Here is a 20,278-nt window from a genome sequence, read left to right on the forward strand (position 1 = left end):
TTAAAACTTGCATAATATCATTTATTTGTTTATCAACACAAAATGAAAACAATATATTATAAGTATATATACAAACAATATACACGAGTTCAAACACACGCTTAAGCTTACGCACACAATGTGGACTTTTTAATTGAAAAAAAAAGAAGAAAAAAATAGAGAAAGAAAGAAAGAAAAAAACAATAAAAACATGGGGTACATAATCTTCCGAAAAGTAAAGAAAGAAAAAAAACAGGACATCGATAAAAAGAGAAAAAAAATAAAGAAAATAGAAAAAAAAAGCGCTACTACACACGAAACACCGGAAACCAATAATATCAATATCGAAGCAGCCAATTGCATGTTTTTATTTTTTAGAGTCTTACAGACTAAAACGTTACTTCAATAATTATTTAGCACCGCGAAAAAAAAAACGACCACGTATTAAAAATAGTAATATAAATGCTTTTAAAAGTTAAAACATACACAAATACATAGTAAATTAGGAATCCTACATAGCGAGAACACAACAACAACAACAAAAAAATGAGAATCGCGGGGACTTTCCGCAAGGCAGAAACGTTCGTAGTACAAAGCGTGGCAGTTTTTATAGTTTATCTTTTACGATTATTATTATAAGTAAAATGATTTTTTCAAATTTTCAAAAAATTTTTTCCATCGAAATTTATCGTAAAATTATTTATAGAAGATGAAAAAAAAAAAAAAAAAAAAAAAAAAACATCAGAAAGGAAAACAAATAATAATTACACAATATACTCGCGTTATACTTGGTATACAAATAACATGACTTAGAATGCGTGAAATCATTTACTATTTTTCATCAATATAATATAATAATATTATATAATTTGTAACACATAAATAGAAACTTTTCATTTTCATACATAAATCTCTAACTACACATCAGGCAATTATCGGTAACTCGTGACTAAAACGGTGATTTAGCAATGGCAAATATAAACCAATCAGTCGGCTCTTTCAGCGAAACCAGTTAATAGGCCCCTACCTACTTCGTTCAAAAAAATTACAAAAAGATGAGCTTTTTGATGAAATTTCAAATTAAGAATTTAGAATATTGAGAACTGAACCACATTATTTTTTATCCTGTAGGGTACAGGGTGTTTCAAACATTTCAAGCTATTTGGGTCGGTGGCGCACTCGAACCTTAAGAGTTAAGAATCGCATGATTACGAGTAATTTACCGTAATTATAAATAATTACCAATAATTTACCATAATTACAAGTAATTACCATAAATTTACCTTCATTACCGGTAATTTACCGCGATTACAAAAAAATTACCAGTGAATTACCAGTGATTTACCGTAATTCGAGTAGTACAATTACCGGTAATTTACCGTAATTTATGGTAATATACCGTAATTACCTGTAATTTATCTGTAATTTTAGGTAATTTCTGGTAATTACGAGTAATTTTCAGAAATTTACAGAAAAAAGGTAATTTGCCACAATAACAAAATTATTAACTGTAATTGACAGTAATTACCCGTAATTTACTATAAACTCGTAATTTCCGTAAAAATGAGTAATTACCAGTAATTACAAGAAATTACAATTACTGGTAATTTACTGTAATTACTCGTAATTTACGGAAATATACCGTAATAACCTGTAATTTACCGTAATTATCCGTAATTTCTTGTAATTACGAGTAATTTTCAGAAATTTACAGAACAAAGGTAATTTGCCACAATAACAAAATTATTAACTGTAATTGACAGTAATTACCCGTAATTTACCATAAACTCGTAATTTCCGTAATAATGAGTAATTACCGGTAATTACAAGAAATTGTCGGTAATTAGATGTTTTTGTGAAAAAACGACTTCAAGGATCCCAGAATTTGGAAAATTTTAATCTAATGAGCAAGTTCTTTTGCACTTTGGACAATTTTTTTAAAATAGTTCACACCCCCTCCCCCCTCACACAAAACCTAGAACCTATACGCGGTTTCCGCATGAAAAAGCGCTGATTGTAATTCAACGGCGTTGGTTGCCAAACTGAAAATAAGGCCTCGAAATATTCCAATATTTTTTTTTTGAGATCGAAAATTCTTACATGAAAATCCACATTTTAATTACCCACCTTTCGCAATCGATAATTATTTTTGCAATATTTTATCACGAACCAACGCCATCGAGTTCATACTTTGGTTGCAGTTTTGGTAACGACGGATTAGTGGCCTAAACTAAATGGTCCTTTGCTTAAATATACGAAAAAGAAGAAGAGAAAAAAAAACTTAAAACATACAACACGTTACAATTATGTAAACTATACATTATAAATACAATTTTACAAATTCCATTTTCTTTTTTGTTATTTTTTTGTTTTTACAATCGATAAAAGCGATGATCGACAGAGATCAAAAATACTAAAAAAAAAAAGAAAGAAAAAAAACACGACGACGACGTTTCTTACATTATAAATTTCTATAAAGTAGTAAATACCTATTCGAAAAATAGAAAAAAAAAAACAAAATTCGCTAATATATTATCTCGGAGACTGTTATTTTAATGTATAAAATATTACGAATATAAAAACAAATGTCTTTACCAAATTATTCATTATTGATAAACGCGAAGAGGATATAGAGAGAGAAAAAAAATAAAAATCGCCGAATTTAAAAACACAGTCTTAGGTATACTACTATGAAATCGCGTATTCGCAATAACAACGTGTAGATATTATATAATTACAACAAAAGGAAAAAAAAAGAAGAAAGAAAAGAAAACGAAACAAAAATGGCAGTGATTACGCTAAGTATTGTTATAGATGGAGCCGAAGGGGGGACCTGAAGAAAAAGGGGGGAACCGGAACCGGCAACATAAAACAGAAACAAGACACGTAGTATACATTTCATGGAGTGGGCAGGGGAGAGCAGGGGCAAGAGAATCTGTACATGAAAAAATTATTAAAGAAAATTCGAAGAGAAAACAACGATTTTCCAAAATTCGTAAAAAGGGTTTAGTCTTTTTTAAAATTATTTTTTACTGAACGACGAAATTCGTATCAGAAGATATCATAATTTAGCTAAAAAAAAAATCGTCAATTTGTATAAAAATACTTCAATTAGTTTTTTCTTTTTTCAGAAAAATGTTCGTATAAAAAATGTTTTTTCGTTTATTTACATACACGTAAAATAAATGCTCGCTATGTTACATAAAAATTTCCAATTGAAAAAAAATGTAAAATATAAAAAAGTACCTACATGCAAATTATGTTTTAAATTTTTCATCGTGTGACTTTTTTTTTGCCAATGTTTGAGTATTCGTGAAGAATTTTTCAGGTTATTCGAGGTTCAAAATTTCAACTCTCAAAAAAAAATCCTACAATTCAAAAAATCCAAGTTTAGCACAACTCTGTCAAAAATCGAAAAAATTCAACCTCTGTTTCAAATATTTTTTCCAAAACTGAGCTCAATTCTTTTCTTTTCTCGTGTTTTTAGTTCGTACGAATTTTTTTCTCTAAAAAATAGTCTCGAAAAATTTGCAAATCACATCGAAACAATATTTCAGTTTCAAAATAAAATAGAAAAAAAAATTAATAAATTACAAAATGCTATAACTCGGTTATTTCGAATCAGTCAAATTAATTCCATGAAAATGAGCAGATTTTTCACTAAAAATATCGAATTTTCCTCTTTTTCAACCATCTCTTCTCTGTTCACCAACCCGTCTAATTTCACGAGCTGCAGAGGAGGAAAAACGAACGGAATGAATTTTTCATCAGCAACGCAGCACTACCTATCGCAATACCCCACAAAATGAGATATTCGTGGGGAATAGAGCAGTACTATAAATTAAACCATCTTTTATACACGATCTATAACAATTCGCTTTTATCAATTAAAATAAAAAACATCTCAACGTCTCGAATCTCGAACGCGTTAAACTTAATGGAAAAATGGGTGGGGGAGGGGGAATTAATTTTACAAAAGACATTCGTGGAACTGGAGAAAAACCTCGATGCGCTCGCAGCTCTAAGTACCTACTTCGCATCGATGAAAATTGAAAATTTATCGTTATTGTAATAATTTTCTTATGTTTTTGTTTCCTTCGACGAAATACGTAGAGTACATTTTATATACAAGAGTGAAAATGTAACCGACGACGCGACGCGAATCTATAAGGTACAATATTAAATCTTAAGGAATGAGATAGGAGGAGGTGGTGGATTTGAATGAATTTTTTTTCTCTTACAATGTGTAATAGGAACTAAAAAAAAATAATAGGCGAAGGAGTGGAACAATATTGCCTCATCATCTTTCACACTAATTTCATCGTCTCAATAGGTATTATTATCATTATTCATAAATTATCAATTTTTTTCCCTCTTCTTTTTATATAAAAAATTTCTTCATCAGTAACAATTCAACGACGACGACGACGACACGACAACAACAACAACAACAACAATATTAATAATAATTATAACTCATGGCAAATACACGCGATCAATTTTTTCAAACGAGCCGCCCTGTTTTGGGTTTCTTTTTTTTTCGTAAATGAAAGAAAAAAAAAATGGTAACTAATAACCAAACCATTATACAATATAAATTCATCGCAGCGAAAATACTCGTAACTGGTATCTTTTGGACAATCACAGAGGAGTACACGTTCGACAAGGAACTCCTCTCTGTAGAAGTATCTTCTGAGCCGATGGCGACGACGACGATGCGGGTGAAGGTGATTTCAAATCATTTCCGATGTACTATCTCTGTATGGCTGAATTTAGCAGGAACGGTACGTAGAACATTTTACTTTCCAGTAATAAAGATGCCGCCGATTTGACCTGAAAATCGAATGTATATTTAGTGATATTGACAGTGAAACTGCAACATTTTTTACAATACAGATTTTCCAAAAAAATTTTAAAAAATACGCGGGGCACTCTACAGAATGGCTGGAAACCACCATTGACCGATTTGGCAGGTCGAAAGTGAAACAAAAACCAAATTTCAAACTATTTCATTGACGAATTTGTAAAGGGCGACGTTTCCCTTCCCCCTCCTCCTAAGAGAAAAATCAGAATCACTGGCAAATAAGTTGGGATTTGAATTTGGAAATTTTTTACCTCGATCTGCTGATAATTTTTGAAACGATACATGATTCCCAAGTCCCAACAATCAAAATTTAAAATTAAAAATTGACTAATCAAAAATATAGGTCTAGCAAATTTATGAAAAAAATAAATAAATAAAAAATGAAAAAAATAATTTTGTTCAATTTTTAATAATCAGAATTGAAAATTAAAAATATTCATTTATGAAAAAATAAAATAAAATAATAAAATAAAAATGTAACTTTGTTCAATTATTTATTCCTAACAAAAGAAGAGTTTGAAAAGATCGATTATTCATGAACAAAATTATTAAAAACCACAAAAATGATTTTCGAAGGATTGTTTTAAAAAAAAAATTGTAATAACAATGAAACGAAACAATACAAAACAAAATGATACTTTCGAAATCGAACACGATCGCTGAAATGAATCGACTTTTGGCGTTCAATCAATCGATATTCTATCACGATCAATTTTTGATTGAGTTTTATTTGTGAGACTAAAATTGATTTTTCATTTTGAACATATTCGATCCTGCGAAATACAAAGCGCTAACTAATGAATCGATTTTTGGTAGGTATTCGATTAATCGATTTTTGATCTGGAATTTTAAGGTTCATTTTGAGAGTGGAAATATTTTTTAATTTTGGGAGTGGAAATTTGAATTTATTTTTCAATTTCAACATGTTCTATCATACGAAATCGAAAATCGCAAACGAATCGATTTTTGGCATTCGATTAATCGATTTTCAATCATGATCCTTAGAAGTTCATTTTGGGAGTGAAATACAAATTCATTTTTCAATTTCAACATTTTCGATCATACGAGATCGAAATTCGCAAATAAATCGATTTTTGGCATTCGATAATCGATTTTTGATCTGGAATTTTAAAGTTCATATTTTTGAGAGTGGAAATATTCTTTAATTTTGGGAGTGGAAATTTAAATTTATTTTCCAATTTCAACATGTTCGATCATACGAAATCGAAAATCGCTAACGAATCGATTTTTGGCATTCGATTAATCGATTTTCAATCACGATCCTTGGAAGTTCATTTTGGGAGAGAAATTCGAATTCATTTTTCAATTTCAACATTTTTCGTTCATACGAGATCGAAAATCGAAAATAAATCGATTTTTGGCATTCGATAATCGATTTTCAATAACGATCAATTTTGGAACTATGGAAGTTCATTTTGGGAGTGGAAATTCATTCTTCAATTATTTCAAAATGTTCGATCATATGAAATAAAAAATCGCAAACAAATCGATTTTTTGAATTCGATTAATCGATTTTTGATCACAATCGATTTTTGATCACAATCAATTCTTGATCTGGAACTTGGAAGTTCATTTTGGGTTTTGGGAGTGGAAATTCATTCTTCAATTTCAAAATGTTCGATCATACGAAATCAATTTTTCGAATTCGATTAATCGATTTTTGATCACAATCAATTTTTGATCTGGAACTTAGAAGTTCATTTTAGGAGTGGAAATTCAAATTCATTTTTCAATTTTCACTTATGTTCGATCATACGAGATCGAAAATTGCAAACAAATCGATTTTTTGAATTCGATTAATCGATTTTTGATCACGATCAATTTTTGATCTGGAACTTAAAAGTTCATTTTAGGAGTGGAAATTCAAATTCATTTTTCAATTTTAATTATGTTCAATCATACGAAATCGAAAATTGCAAATAAATCGATTTTTTGAATTCGATTAATCGATTTTTGATCACGATCAATTTTTGATCTGGAACTTAAAAGTTCATTTTAGGAGTAGAAATTCAAATTCATTTTTCAATTTTAATTATGTTCAATCATACGAAATCGAAAATTGCAAAGAAATCGATTTTTTGAATTCGATTAATCGACTTTTGATCACGATCAATTCATGATCTGAAACTATTGAAGTTAAATTTTGAGATTGAGAGTGGAAATTTATTTTTCAATTTCAACATATTCGATCATACGAAATCGAAAATCGCTATAACGAATCGAAAATTGCAAACAAATCGATTTTTTGAATTCGATTAATCGATTTTTGATCTGGAACTTGGAAGTTCATTTTAGGAATGAAAATTCAAATTCATTTTTCAATTTTAATTATGTTCGATCACACCAAAATCGAAAATTGCAAACAAATCGATTTTTTTAATTCGATTAATCGACTTTTGATCACGATCAATTCTTGATCTGGAACTATTGAAGTTAAATTTTGAGATTGAGAGTGGAAATTCATTTTTGAATTTCAGCATATTCGATCACAGGAAATCGAAAATCGCTAACGAATCGATTTTTCGAATTCGATTGATCGATTTTTCGAATTCGATTGATCGATTTTCAATCACGATTAATTTTTGATCTGGAACTTGGAAGTTCATTTTTTGGGAGTGGAAATTCAAATATATTTTTCAGTTTCAACAAGTTTGATCATACCAGATTGAAAATCGCAAACGAATCGATTTTTTGAATTCGATTAATCGATTTTCAATCACGATTATTTTAGATCTGGAACTTGGAAGTTTTGGGAGCGGAAATTCATTTTTCAATTTCAACGTGTTCGATCATACCAGATTGAAAATCGCAACTTTATCAATTTTTGGAATTCGATTAATCGATTTTGGCATTCAATTACTCGATTTTTAATCACGATTAATTTTTGATCTGGAATTTGGAAGTTCATTTTGGGAGTGGAAATTTCGAAATCAAAAATAACAAACGAATCGATTTTTTGCATAATTTTTTTCTTAAAATTTTTTTTGGAAGCTACTAAAATTGATTTTTCATTTCGAATAGGTATGTTCGATGTCAAAATGAGATCGAAAATCGCAAATGAATCGATTACTCGATTTTTGAACCAGAAGTGTGTTTTCAGATTTTCAAATATGATTGATCACGTGTGATCGAAAATCGCCAAATCGATCTCTCCGTTCCAAGAGCTTCTAATCCCGAATACTTTGGAAGTACATATTTTTTCAATCAAGAAAATGGTTGGAATAATTAATTATTCTCTGTTTTCAAAAGTTTTCGAGCACAACCCCCCTCCCCTCTCCCCGTCATTAAACGGGGTTCTATAAAAGTTAAGTCTTCGATATTCGCCTCAAACGAATTCTCAAATTTATAAGGACCAAAAAAAAATCGTAAGTATTTTTAAGCGAAATGATCACATACCTCTGGCATTCGATCGAGTAAACTTTGCAATCTAGTCGGCTGTTGAGGATTCGTATGTTCCATGAAGGTTTTCAAACACGTCATGTATCGATCTTGAATCGCCTCCAATTCACTATTTTCTCCATTAGCTGCACGAACAAAAAAATTACCTAGGTAAGCATAAGTTAAACAATCCGTATATGTATAAGTACCTAATATTGCGAATAGCTTCAACACTGTATAGATAAAAAAAATCGAATCGAGCACCATACCTGGATTCAACATTATGATGACTTTCAAACAAACGTATTCCTCCATTCTTAATTTCAGGTGTCTGAACATTAACGTAACGTGGGTGATTTTCTCGACCATTAGGCCAACATCTTCGCGCAGCTGATCTAACGTTATAGCTGTGCCCATCATTGAGGATAAGCACGTTTGCAACGTTCGTAAATTTTTGGCAACCTGGAAAAAAAAATACGAACTAATTAATAAATTCCAATACTTATCGCGATAATTGACTCTTCGCGAAGGCTTCTAGTATAGCACCTATTATGGGTAACTTGGGCATACCTGTTCAGCAAATTCCGCGTCTACAGTATCGTTTAAATTGTTAATATGACAAGGGGACGAATTACGCGAAAAACCGTGCATCGCTTGATACGCTGACGTCGTCAATACCAATAATTCGTGCCATCTGTGAGTCAGTAGTCTCGTATGAACCTAGACAAATGCATGTATACCGGACATTAAAAAACAAATAGTATCTGGTGTCCTTATAGGTACCTATCTATATGCATAATAAATCGTATCGTATCACTAGGTAGGTATAGGTAATAATATATTCGTCATTTTTAATTCGTGTTATGAACTCTGAAGCTCACCTCGACTGGTAATTCGGCGTAAAATGGTAACCGTTTGGTCCATTGAACTAATTTATACACGATCGAATCTCCAATTTGCATTAATCTATCACTCAAGTCTGCTCGGTTTCCGAGTAATTCGTTAACGTTCTGTAAAAAAATTACACGAATGATTAATAAATCGTCTTAATTCCTCGCATTTCATCGATAGGTTGGATTATATTTTTTTTAAAAAAAATAATAAATTATAAAAAATTAATAAAAAAAACAGAACTCACTTGTAAAGTAGCAATATCTTGAAATTCATCACAGTCTATAAGTGTTTGCATCATCGATAACGCGGTATCTAACGACATCGATCGGTCTCTAGACGAAGTTACAGGCGACTCTAGTCTCTGTCTTAAATACACCACCTGTTCAATAAACACAAAATTTGCCACAAAATTAGTCAACACATTTTTCGAGGATTCGAATACTTCAAAGATGCAGTTAAGGTATGTACCAAACTTCTCACCTCGCTCGGATTCGTTAACGCAGTCTTTAATATGGTGCCGTTGAACAGATGAGGACGATTATGAGGAGGAACTCCGTGCTCTGAATTATTCATCGAAACGGTCGTAAACTTTTGCTGCTGGTTTGCCTGCTGCTGCTGAGATTGCTGAATTTGCGTCTGCTGATGCAGTTGCGTTTGTTGATTGTGCACGTGATGCTGCTGCGATTGTCGTTGCTGCTGCTGGTGCTGCTGTTGTTGTTGCTGCTGTTGCTGTTGTTGTTGCTGCTGCTGATGATGGGTTTGCTGTAACGACTGTAGATGCTGTTGTTGCGGTTTGTCTACCTTTATTTGACCGTTTCTCGTGGCTTTTTTATGTTTTTTGTATTTGACCTAAGAAGAAGAGGAAACCGGATGAAAAATTTTGCACATTTTTTTATTTTTTGCTTTTTTTTCTTCGTATTTGCGAATTGTGAGACCTTACCTTGTACAAATTGTAAACTGCTCCGGAATTCCTGCCACCAGGCATTCGATCTTCGCGAACAGCTGCAAATTTATCGAGAATTAGATTAGTCAACTGATTAAATAACATCAAAATCAAATATGAACTCAAATAACGTTAGCATAATGGCGAATTTCAACACATAACGAGGTTTTCCAAACATAACCCTTCTTTAGATGGCCTATTTTTGAAAAACAACGTTAGCTAGATGAAGAACCATAACGCATAAGGTGGTTTTTCAAATACGGATGATTATTCAAGGAGCTCATATGGCTATGTTTTGAAAAACAACGTCAGTAGAATAAATAATAATTGCTCATAAGAAGATTTTTCAAAAAACGCGAACATTTAGAACAGTCTTTGGAAAACAACGTTAGCTAAATAGAAAATCATCACTTATAAAACGGTTTTCCAAATACAAGTTAATTTGAGGTATTTATAGAGAAACAACGTTAGCTAGATGAAGAATCATCCTTCGTAAGGAGTTTTTTCAATTATTCAACGTGCTAATTTGGAATAATCTTCAGAAAACAACGTTAGCAAAATAGAAAACCATCACTTATAAAGCGGTTTTCCAAATACAAGTTAATTTGGAGGTATTTTTACAGAAACAACAGTACCTAAATGAAGAATCATCCCTCATAAGGTGGTTTATCAATTATTCAACGCGCTAATTTGGAATAATCTTCAAAAAACAACGTTAGCTAAACAGAAAATCATCACTTATAAAGCGGTTTTCCAAATACAAGTTAATTTGAGGTATTTTTAGAGAAACAACGTTAGCTAGATAAAGAATCATAACGCATAAGGTGGTTTTTCTAATACGGTTGATTATTTAAGGAGCTCATAATGGCTATGTTTTGCAAAACAACGTCAGTAGAATAAACAATCATTGCTCATAAGAAGGAATTTCAAAAAAACGCAAAAATTTAGAACAGTCTTTGGAAAACAACGTTAGCTAAATGGAAAATCATCACTTATAAAGCGGTTTTTCAAATACAAGTTCATTTTAGGTATTTTTAGAGAAACAGCGTTAGCTAGATTAAGAATCATCCTTCGTAAGGAGATTTTTCAATTATTCAACGTGCTAATTTGGAATAATCTTCAGAAAACAACGTTAGCTAAATAGGAAACCATCACTTATAAAGCGGTTTTCCAAATACAAGTTAATTTGGAGGTATTTTTAGAGAAACAACGTTAGCTGAATGAAGAATCATCCCTCATACGGAGTTTTTTCAATTATTCAACGAGCTAAGTTGGAATAATCTTTAGAAAACAACGTTAGCTAAATAGGAAACCATCACTTATAAAGCGGTTTTCCAAATACAAATTAATTTAAGGTATTTTTAGAGAAACAACGTTAGCTAGATGAAGAATCATCCCTCATAAGAAGTTTTTTCAATTATTCAACATGCTAATTTGGAATAATCTTCAGAAAACAACGTTAGCTAAATACAAAATCATCACTTATAAAGGGGTTTTTCAGAAACAAGTTGATTTCTGGAATAATCTTCAGAAAACAACGTTAGCTGAATAGAAAACCATCACTTATAAAGCGGTTTTCCAAAGATAAGTTCATTTGGAGGTATTTTTAGAGAATCAACGTTAGCTGAATGAAGAATCATCCCTCATAAGGTGGTTTTTCAAGTACACGTGTTCATTAGTCATTGGTTTTCAAAAAACAACGTTAGCCAGATAAAAAATAACGACTCGTAAGGCGGTTTTGCTATGTTTGTCCCAAATACTGGATATTTAATCGGTTTTTAAGCCACTTTCTACCAATTTCGTGGAATTTTATTACAGTTTAACGATTATTCTTTCAACTTGCGTTCAATTTTATTACAATTTTGATCAAATTCTCATAATTTTTGATGATTTCAATGCCACTTCCACTATTTTCAATATTTGATGAAATTAGCAATTTTCAATCATCTTGTGCATTTTTGCGATACTTTTGTCAAATTTCACAATATTTTATCAACTTCTAAGCAATTTTCAAGAAATTTTTATTCAATAAAAAAAAAAGAAAAAAATCAGACTGAGTTCAGTTTTAACGAAATTAGGAACTTAGGAAGGTAGTTATGGACATTTTGAAAAACGGAGCTTTTCACTGCACAATTAGCCCTAAATTTTCAGAATGTTTTGGATTTTTTTTTCATATAAGTATTTATTGCTTTTACAAAATATTTTTAATATTAAAATTCAAAACGGAAAAAAAGTATTTTAAAAAAATAAATTTTTTGATTTTATTGACTTATTACTGATAGGTAAGTACTTTTTTTTATTATTATTATTATTATTTTTTTTTTACTAATTTAACGAAAATTTTTCAAATTATCAATTTTAACTAAAAATTGATTTGAAATTCAAAAAGTAAAAAAATCATTTTTTTTGATTTTATGTATTTTATACTTTTATTGGTACTTTCTTCAATTTTGTTTACTTATTTAACAAAAATTTTAATAGAATTTATTTCAAATTATCAATTTTGACTAAAAATTGACTTGAAATTCAAACCGTGAAAAAAATCAATTTTTTGATTTTATTCAAGATTTTTTTTGGTAGATACTTTTCATTTTTTTTCAGTAATTTAACGAAAATGTTGATAAATTTCATTTCAAATCATTATTTTTAACCAAAACTAACTTGAAATTCAAAACGTAAAAAAAAATAATTGTTTCAAAAAAAATCATGATTTTTTAATTTAATTTTCAAAATTTTTAAGTATGGTTCGTTTTCTTTTTTTCCCATCAATTTAATGAAAATTTTCATAAATTAAATTTTAAAATCAATTTGTGAGCAAAAATTTTAGAAAGGAACGTTACAGAATCCGAAATTTTATAGAATTAGGTTTCAGAACGTGTTTTATCAATAATTGAATTTGGATACGAACCTTGTAAGACCATGCCTTGTTCCAGGCATTTCTTAAATCTGCAATATTGACATCTGTTTCTTTGGGCTTTGGTAATCTCACAAACACCATCGGCAACGCAAGTGTACACTCTTCTATTCTGCACCGTCCTCTTGAAGAATCCTTTACATCTGTAAGTGAACAAAAACACCAAACCACGTTAGCTCGTATATCGTGAAAATGGAATAAAATATTCGGCAAAATTCTCGCACAAGATATTTCAAAATGGCGAACCTACCCTTCGCAAGTGATGATTCCGTAATGCAATCCGGTGGCCTTATCTTCGCAAATCATGCAAATCATCGGCTGCTCTTCCTCGTCGTTACCGTCTTCGTTGGCGTGATGCGACGATGGCAGTAGTTTGGTTAGCGAAGACATATCTCCGTTATTCTTGAGGAAATGCGGCCAAGGAGGTATCGGTGGTCCGGGATTCGATAAATTCAACGCTTGTATTTGCTGCGACGGAGGTAACTGAGATAAATCGCCGGCCCACAAACGTTCCATATTCAACGGTAACGGTATGGTCGTCGTGCTCGGATGACGATCCGGTGGCGAGTGTTGCTGCTGCTGCTGCTGCTGTTGCTGTTGTTGCTGTTGCAAAGCCTGCTGATGGGATGCCGGAATATGCTGCACTAGCGGCCGGATCGCCGCCGATAGATGCGAATTAGGAATCTCCTGGCCTAGGTTCAGCAACAGTTGGGCTTCCGTTTCGGCTACGTTCAGTCCGGCTGACGTCGAAGTCTGCGTCCACGTGGTCGTCGACTGCGGCGTGACCGAGATTAAACTATGGGCAGCCGATTGCGACTGCTGTTGTTGATGCAATAGCTGAGCTGCTGAGACAGCGGCTACTGCTGCAGCTGCGGACACCGAGGAGGGTTGCTGTTGTTGCTGTTGGTGGTGTTGTTGTTGTTGATTCAGTACGTGTTGTTGAGATGTAGGAGTCGGTGGCGAGTGTTGTTGTTGTTGTTGCTGCTGGGCGCTCTGTTCGGCGGCGGCGGAGGCCATCGGCGTGGACCAGATCATGGTGCGGACACCTCCGGCTTCGCCCATGATGACCGTAGGCGTCGTCCTGAGACCGCTGCTCGTCGGTCGTTGTGGTAACATTACAGGAGGTTTCATGCTTTCGCAATAGTTGACGCCGCCGATGAGCTCGGGCCGGACGCCGTTGATGCGGCACGCCTGCAGAACCTGGGGCGCCGCCGCCGTACCGGTCGTCACCCAGAATTTAGGCGGCGAAGATATCACAGAACAATACAAACCGGCCGCAGCCGCCGCCGGACTAGCTGCCGCCGTCGGTACGTCGTTACACAAGGAACTTGTACTACTATTACTACTATTGCAACCGCTGCTGCTGCTACTGCTACTACTACTACTGCTGCTGCTGCTGCTACTGCAATTGGTGGTATTACCGTTATTGCCGCTACTACTGTTGTTGTTGGTGGTCGTGATGGTAGCAGCCACCGAAGTTGTACCGTTCAAGCCGCTGCCGACCACCTTGACCCGGCTGCCCATATCGTCGCAAGCCGCCGCTTTCTGCGACTCGGCCGACGCGGCTGCTGCGTTCCACGCGGCCAGCGCGCTCGCGCCGGACACGACGACCGATTCGCGTCGCTGTTGTTCGCCTACGACGCGATTCCGGATCACACTTTCGGCCGCTTCCTCGTCCATGTCGTGGTCGTGGTCGTCGCCGCTGTCGTGCGATGCGTCGCCGTTCATGTCCGGCTTGATGTGCGGGCTGCCGATGCCGATGTGGCCGCCGCCGCCAGTATCGTCGATTGGTGGACTTCCTCCGCCGTCGAAGACGCCGTTATTCGGCTCCTCTTTGATTTTCTGCGTGATTATGAAACTTTTCGCCGTCACTACCGCCGTCGCGCACAGGTCGCCGCCGCGGTGGTCTTTCGGGCCGCCGGACGATTCGTTGACGACGCCGTCCGATAGTCCAGAATCTGGAGACGAGACCCTGTGAACACAGCAGAAATCACGCGTGAACATTGAACGTCGTTAGAAGGGGCTACAGAATTTGATAAGTTAACCTAAAAGCACCTTGTATCTTTACTATCTCAACGTGAAGAAAAACAATCCATCCTCTCTCAGAAATTAAGAAAAAAAGACAATATTATTTGGAGTAGGACGACTTCAGCCATGATCCACAAAGGCGTGCCGAACGAAGTTGTGTGTAGGAGTCTCAATCCCCCTCCCAACCAGAAAAATTTAGGGAAAAAGTTTGGAATATTTGGGAAAAATTGGGTGAGTTGGAAAAAGATGGAAAATTTGGGAAGAAATTGTATAAGCGAGGAATGCTAGTTTTTTTAAAATCAAAATTTCCAAAAAGTTTCAATTTTTCTGTCAAAATTCTCAAAAAGTTTTTTTGTTTTGAAAAATCTGGAGTTTTTTGGTCAAAATTGTTGAAAAAAAGTTTATCAAACTTATCAAAAAATCGTACTCCTTTCCCCAAAATTGCAAAAACAAATTTTTCTGTAACAAGTGTAAAAGATTCACTTTTTCTAATAATTGACAGGTTTTTGTTTTGGTAGAATTGCCTTGAAATTTCATTTTTTTTGCCATAATTCTAAAAAGACTTGTTTTTTATTTTTTTCATGTCATAATTTACCTTGAAGTCTTCCTTTTTGCTTGCCAAAATCGCAAAAAAATCTTACTTCATCAAAATTGGTTTGGTTTTGTTTTATTCTTAAAATTGCAAGCGATTTTAATATTTCTTAAAAGGTTTTCAAGTTTTGAGTGAAATTAACTTTTAAAAACTTGCTAGAGGCTTCAGATCAGCTCAAAGTGGATCAAAACAGCTTCCAATCGATTTGGAAGGTCAAAAATTGAGTATGTACCAAATTTCAGCTTTCTAGGTTAATTTGATGAAATGTTTTTGGCCGTTTAATTTACAAAACAGAAGTCATTACGACACTGCTCAAAGACCAAAGGTTCTATGTGAATGTAACTTTAGATGGAAAGTATAGCACTTGGAGAAGGCAAAAAATGGCTTGCTGCAGGGAAGCGTCTTATCACCCATTCTTTTTAATATCTACACCAATGACCAACCAGTTGGAGGTCCTACATGTGGCTTCCTTTATGCAGATGACTTGGTGCTCACAGCACAGTGCGACACATTTGTAAAGGTGGAAGACATGCTGAATCAGGCAATAGAAGAACTTGAAGCATACTACAGAGCCAACCACTTGAGGCCAAACCCAGCCAAGACAGAAACTTGTTCATTCCACCTATGAAACTGTGAGGCCAAGAGACAGCTCAACATCCAATGGAGAAACACCGCACTAAACCACACTGACCACCCCAAATATTTAGGAGTGACCCTGGATAGATCACTCACCTACCCTCAACACTGTCAAGACCAAATGAAACTAGCTGCTAGAACAAACCGGATCCAAAAGCTTGTAGGCAGCAATGGGGAGCTAAACCCATTGACTTTCTAGATGTGGACTGCTAGCAGCCCATAAGCGTAACATATGGCTATTGTCTTGAACATAGTATGTCGAGGGTTGCAATCTGCGCATGCGCCAGCTCTGTTGTGACGTTATACCACCCAGGTACAATTACACGGAAGTGCGAGAGGTATAACATCGTCATCTGGTACGATGTCATTTTTCAGATTCCGGCATGCGCAGAAGCCAAACCTCGACTAACTGATGACCTATGTTCAAGACCATTGGCTTATGTACTGCTAGAAGTCCATATCTAAAAAGTCAATGGCTAAACCACAGGTCTTGCGTACATAACGTTACCTTAATGCCAAATCTGTGTATGTCCATCAAAAACAAAATCATCTTTTTGGGTCACTGATAAGACTCTGGGAAGCCCTGAATTGAAAAATTTGAATCGGAGTACAGTTGAAATGCACCACCAAAGATGCACAAAGCTGACCAATGTTCAATCAGAACTCAACAAACCCTTCCGAGCATATCCGAACCTTATGAGTGATGTGCAAAATCGTACTTTTTTGTATGAACATACTCGGATTTTGCATTAAGGTAACGATAAGCGCAAGCGCTGTGTTATCCAGTCGCAGAATGCATATGCATAGCCAGTGTGGGGAAGATCAGCACATACTAAAAAAGTAGATGTACCCCTAAATGAAGCCTGTTGATTGGTGACTGGGTGCCTCAGACCTACTCCACTCACAACTGTGAATTTGTATTGCAGGGATTGCACCACTGGAGGTATGTAAGGAGGTGGCTGTCAGAGTAGAAAAAGCTAAAGCCACACCCAACCCCCTATACCCCATGTATGGCTACAACAAATTACCAGCAGAGCTGTGGGACCGAAATGATCCTGAAACCAGAACCGATTAAATCCCGATTCAAATCCAATCCCAAAACCAGTCCCCAAAACTGAAATTGTTATTTTTCTTGATCCCAAGACCAAAAAAATCCAGTAACTGATATAATTATGAACCTGAAACAATCCCGAAGCCGAAACAAAATCATTTCGGTTTCAGGATTTCAATTTTTGTCTTTTTTCCGCGATTTGATTTTGATAAATGGTCATTTTACATCATTTATCATCAATCATTCAGATTATAATAAAAATTACTCGACAAATTAAGCAAAATATGCATTTAAAACGTTAAACTAACTACACCATTGGATTTTTCACATCAAAACCAGCCATTTTTTAAACCCTTGCAGGCTCCATTAGTCAATTTGGGCTTAAAATCGGTTGAAATGGAAATCCCAAAACTGAAACTGACTCAACCAGGAACCGAAACAATGTTTTCAATCCCAAAACAAATCCTGAAATTGAAATGAAAATTTAGAAGAACAAATCCTGAAATGAATCCACTCCCAAAATGAAAAAATTTCAATCCTAAAACCAAAATCCAATCTAATACTGAAATTGTTTCAGTCTCACAACTCTGATTACCAGAGAGCAGACTAAAATCCAGACACGTGTTTCCTGAGAACAGTAAATGAATTAAGTGCTCCTGCAGAAGTTGAGTGCTGTTAAATCTGGAATGCAGCATCAAGAAGCAATACTATGAGCAAATTGTTGCCTCAAGGCAGCCAACTGAAATACAACCTCTGGAAATTGCTGAATAGATTGAGAAGTGAAACAACATGCTCAAAATCCAACCTATACAGATGGCACTTGGCTGATGACGATCTATGCGAAGGTGGCATGGTACAAAATGACAGACACCTTTTCAAGTGTCGATTATAATTATGGAAACTTGGACACGGACAAACTGGACCAGACAATTGACAACGAGAGGATGAAGTTCCTCTAATACTGGGGGAAAAAGGGAATTTAGATATGTAGTTGACTGGACAAAAGAAAAAAATGTTTTTCAAAATTTCGGCAAAAATTGAAAAATGCACTTCAGCACCCGATAAATGCTGATGGTTGATATATTTTGGCAAGCTATTTCGATTAAGCATTGTTCGGTTCAATTTTTCTTCCACTTTGAATAGGTACTTCTTTTGTGAGACATTAATCACAAACAGATCAAAGATATTTGGAAGAAGTGAATCAGTCTCGGAACAATCTGATCAATTACGAATCTATCGCGAACGATCGGATCACGTGGTGGAATCTTCACCAAATTTACCCACTCATATTTCCAGTCTCCACCATTACTCCCCCCAAATCTCATATCGCTCCACAAAATACTCGAACACATCCAAACATCCAAAAATAAATAACTACGAGTATGTAACTCAATTAGATAACAATTAAAACATATGTACGGTTTACGATACCACCACATACCTGTTATCCGACGGTATTGATAACGTTCCCGGACTCGGCGACGTACGAGAAACGTCCATTTTCGAAGTCGACGGAGAAATGGGTCCGGCCAGATCTGGAGAAGACGTACTGGTATCTGCTACACTTTCACCTGATGTAAAAGCAAAAAAGAAAAAAAAAATTGAAACGAAATAAAAACAACGAGAACACGACCACAGTAGGTATATAGGTACTCGGTATACATACACATACGATAATTACGTAAATTAAATAAAACGGAAGTAATGCGAAAAAAACGTGACTGCCTGCGTATGCGTAGGAAACGTTATACGAGCTATGGGTAATGGCCGGGTATACGCGTACATGATACAGGTACGAGTAAGTACGTAATGTCTGTCGCTGTCATTAAACCAACCAACATGAATTTTTCAAATGTGAACACTATACATGCATACGAGCACATTCTCTTATTGCTACCCTCCTATAGCCTCCTACTCAACTTCTATCGTCTCGCGAGAGTCTTCTCTCTTTTTTTTCCTCTCTCAAATAACGTCATCGAGTTTATTTTATTCTCGACAATCATTCGAGCGTAGTAAAAAATAAAAGCGCAAGTTCACTTAGGCATAGGTACTGGTAATGACACGATAGTCTGTGGATCGTCTCAGCCTATCTCTCATAACGTACTCTTTTATCATGATCATTCATACATATGTACATAATACAAAGACAAACGCACTTTGGACCATAGTAATACAAAATACAAAGAATTATGGAACAATGGTAACGTGGAATTGTAATCACAAGTCGTCGAGCATCTACATATCATGTACTTCCTTCATTTAGATAATTAAATCTCAAGTTCTTTCAATTTCGATAATATTTTGCCCAGAAATGAAATGAAAATTTTTCAAAAAACTGGCAAAAAAATATGATGCAAAATGTTTCAGAATTCGTACGAGTATATTAAAATTTGAAGTAACGTAATTTTTTATTTAAAAACCATCATTGTTCAGCTGAAATGTGATGAATATTTCAGAAATGGAGTATTTTTCCGCAACCAATGTTCTGGAGCATTCAACAAGATTTTGATTTTTTTTGTTGCAAATTTTCAATATCACTCAGAAGACGTTGAAAATTTATTCAAACAGTAGAAAATTTTCAAGGGGGAGGGGAGGGGAGGAGTGCAGCTGAGGATTCGAATCCATGAAAAAGATATAACTTAAAAAGAGAATCTCACGATCACTCGGTCAATGATTTTGATAACTTTTAAACCATCATACGAGACCTACAGGTTGGCCCTCAAAGAAATTCAGAGGCCCTGATAGAATATTAAGGATCCAACAGGGTCTTTTTTCCAAAAAAAGGTATCAATAAATGTAAATTTTTTGGAAAATTGTAAAAAAGTGACAACTTTTGACAAAGTTTTCAAAAAGTGTAAAATTTTTGACAAAGTTGTCTAAAAGTGTCAATTTTTGGAAAAGTTGTACAAAAACGACATTTTTAGAAAAATTGTAAGAAAGTGTCAATTTTTAACAGAGCTGTCAATATTTGGAAAAGT

General features: G+C 34.5%; 1 protein-coding gene across 4 annotated transcripts in view; it reads right to left on the reverse strand.

Moving 5' to 3' along the window:
- Hr4 (Hormone receptor 4) overlaps positions 1 to 20,278 on the reverse strand; it is a 212,462-nt gene continuing 192,184 nt past the window's right edge. For 3 of the 4 annotated variants that reach the window (XM_065353511.1, XM_065353508.1, XM_065353510.1), the window contains exons 3-13: positions 18,742 to 18,871; positions 13,244 to 14,965; positions 12,988 to 13,136; positions 10,077 to 10,138; positions 9,617 to 9,985; positions 9,381 to 9,515; positions 9,124 to 9,252; positions 8,813 to 8,962; positions 8,512 to 8,704; positions 8,261 to 8,409; positions 1 to 4,812 (exon numbers count right to left, since the gene is read on the reverse strand). In XM_065353511.1, the coding sequence (XP_065209583.1) occupies positions 4,732 to 4,812; positions 8,261 to 8,409; positions 8,512 to 8,704; positions 8,813 to 8,962; positions 9,124 to 9,252; positions 9,381 to 9,515; positions 9,617 to 9,985; positions 10,077 to 10,138; positions 12,988 to 13,136; positions 13,244 to 14,965; positions 18,742 to 18,871 (3,269 nt within the window). In that variant the 3' untranslated portion in view covers positions 1 to 4,731. The remainder of the gene's footprint in view (positions 4,813 to 8,260; positions 8,410 to 8,511; positions 8,705 to 8,812; positions 8,963 to 9,123; positions 9,253 to 9,380; positions 9,516 to 9,616; positions 9,986 to 10,076; positions 10,139 to 12,987; positions 13,137 to 13,243; positions 14,966 to 18,741; positions 18,872 to 20,278) is intronic. The other variant, XM_065353509.1, reaches the window with a different exon arrangement.

Source organism: Planococcus citri, chromosome 2, assembly GCF_950023065.1.
Source record: "Planococcus citri chromosome 2, ihPlaCitr1.1, whole genome shotgun sequence".
NCBI lineage: Eukaryota > Metazoa > Arthropoda > Insecta > Hemiptera > Pseudococcidae > Planococcus > Planococcus citri.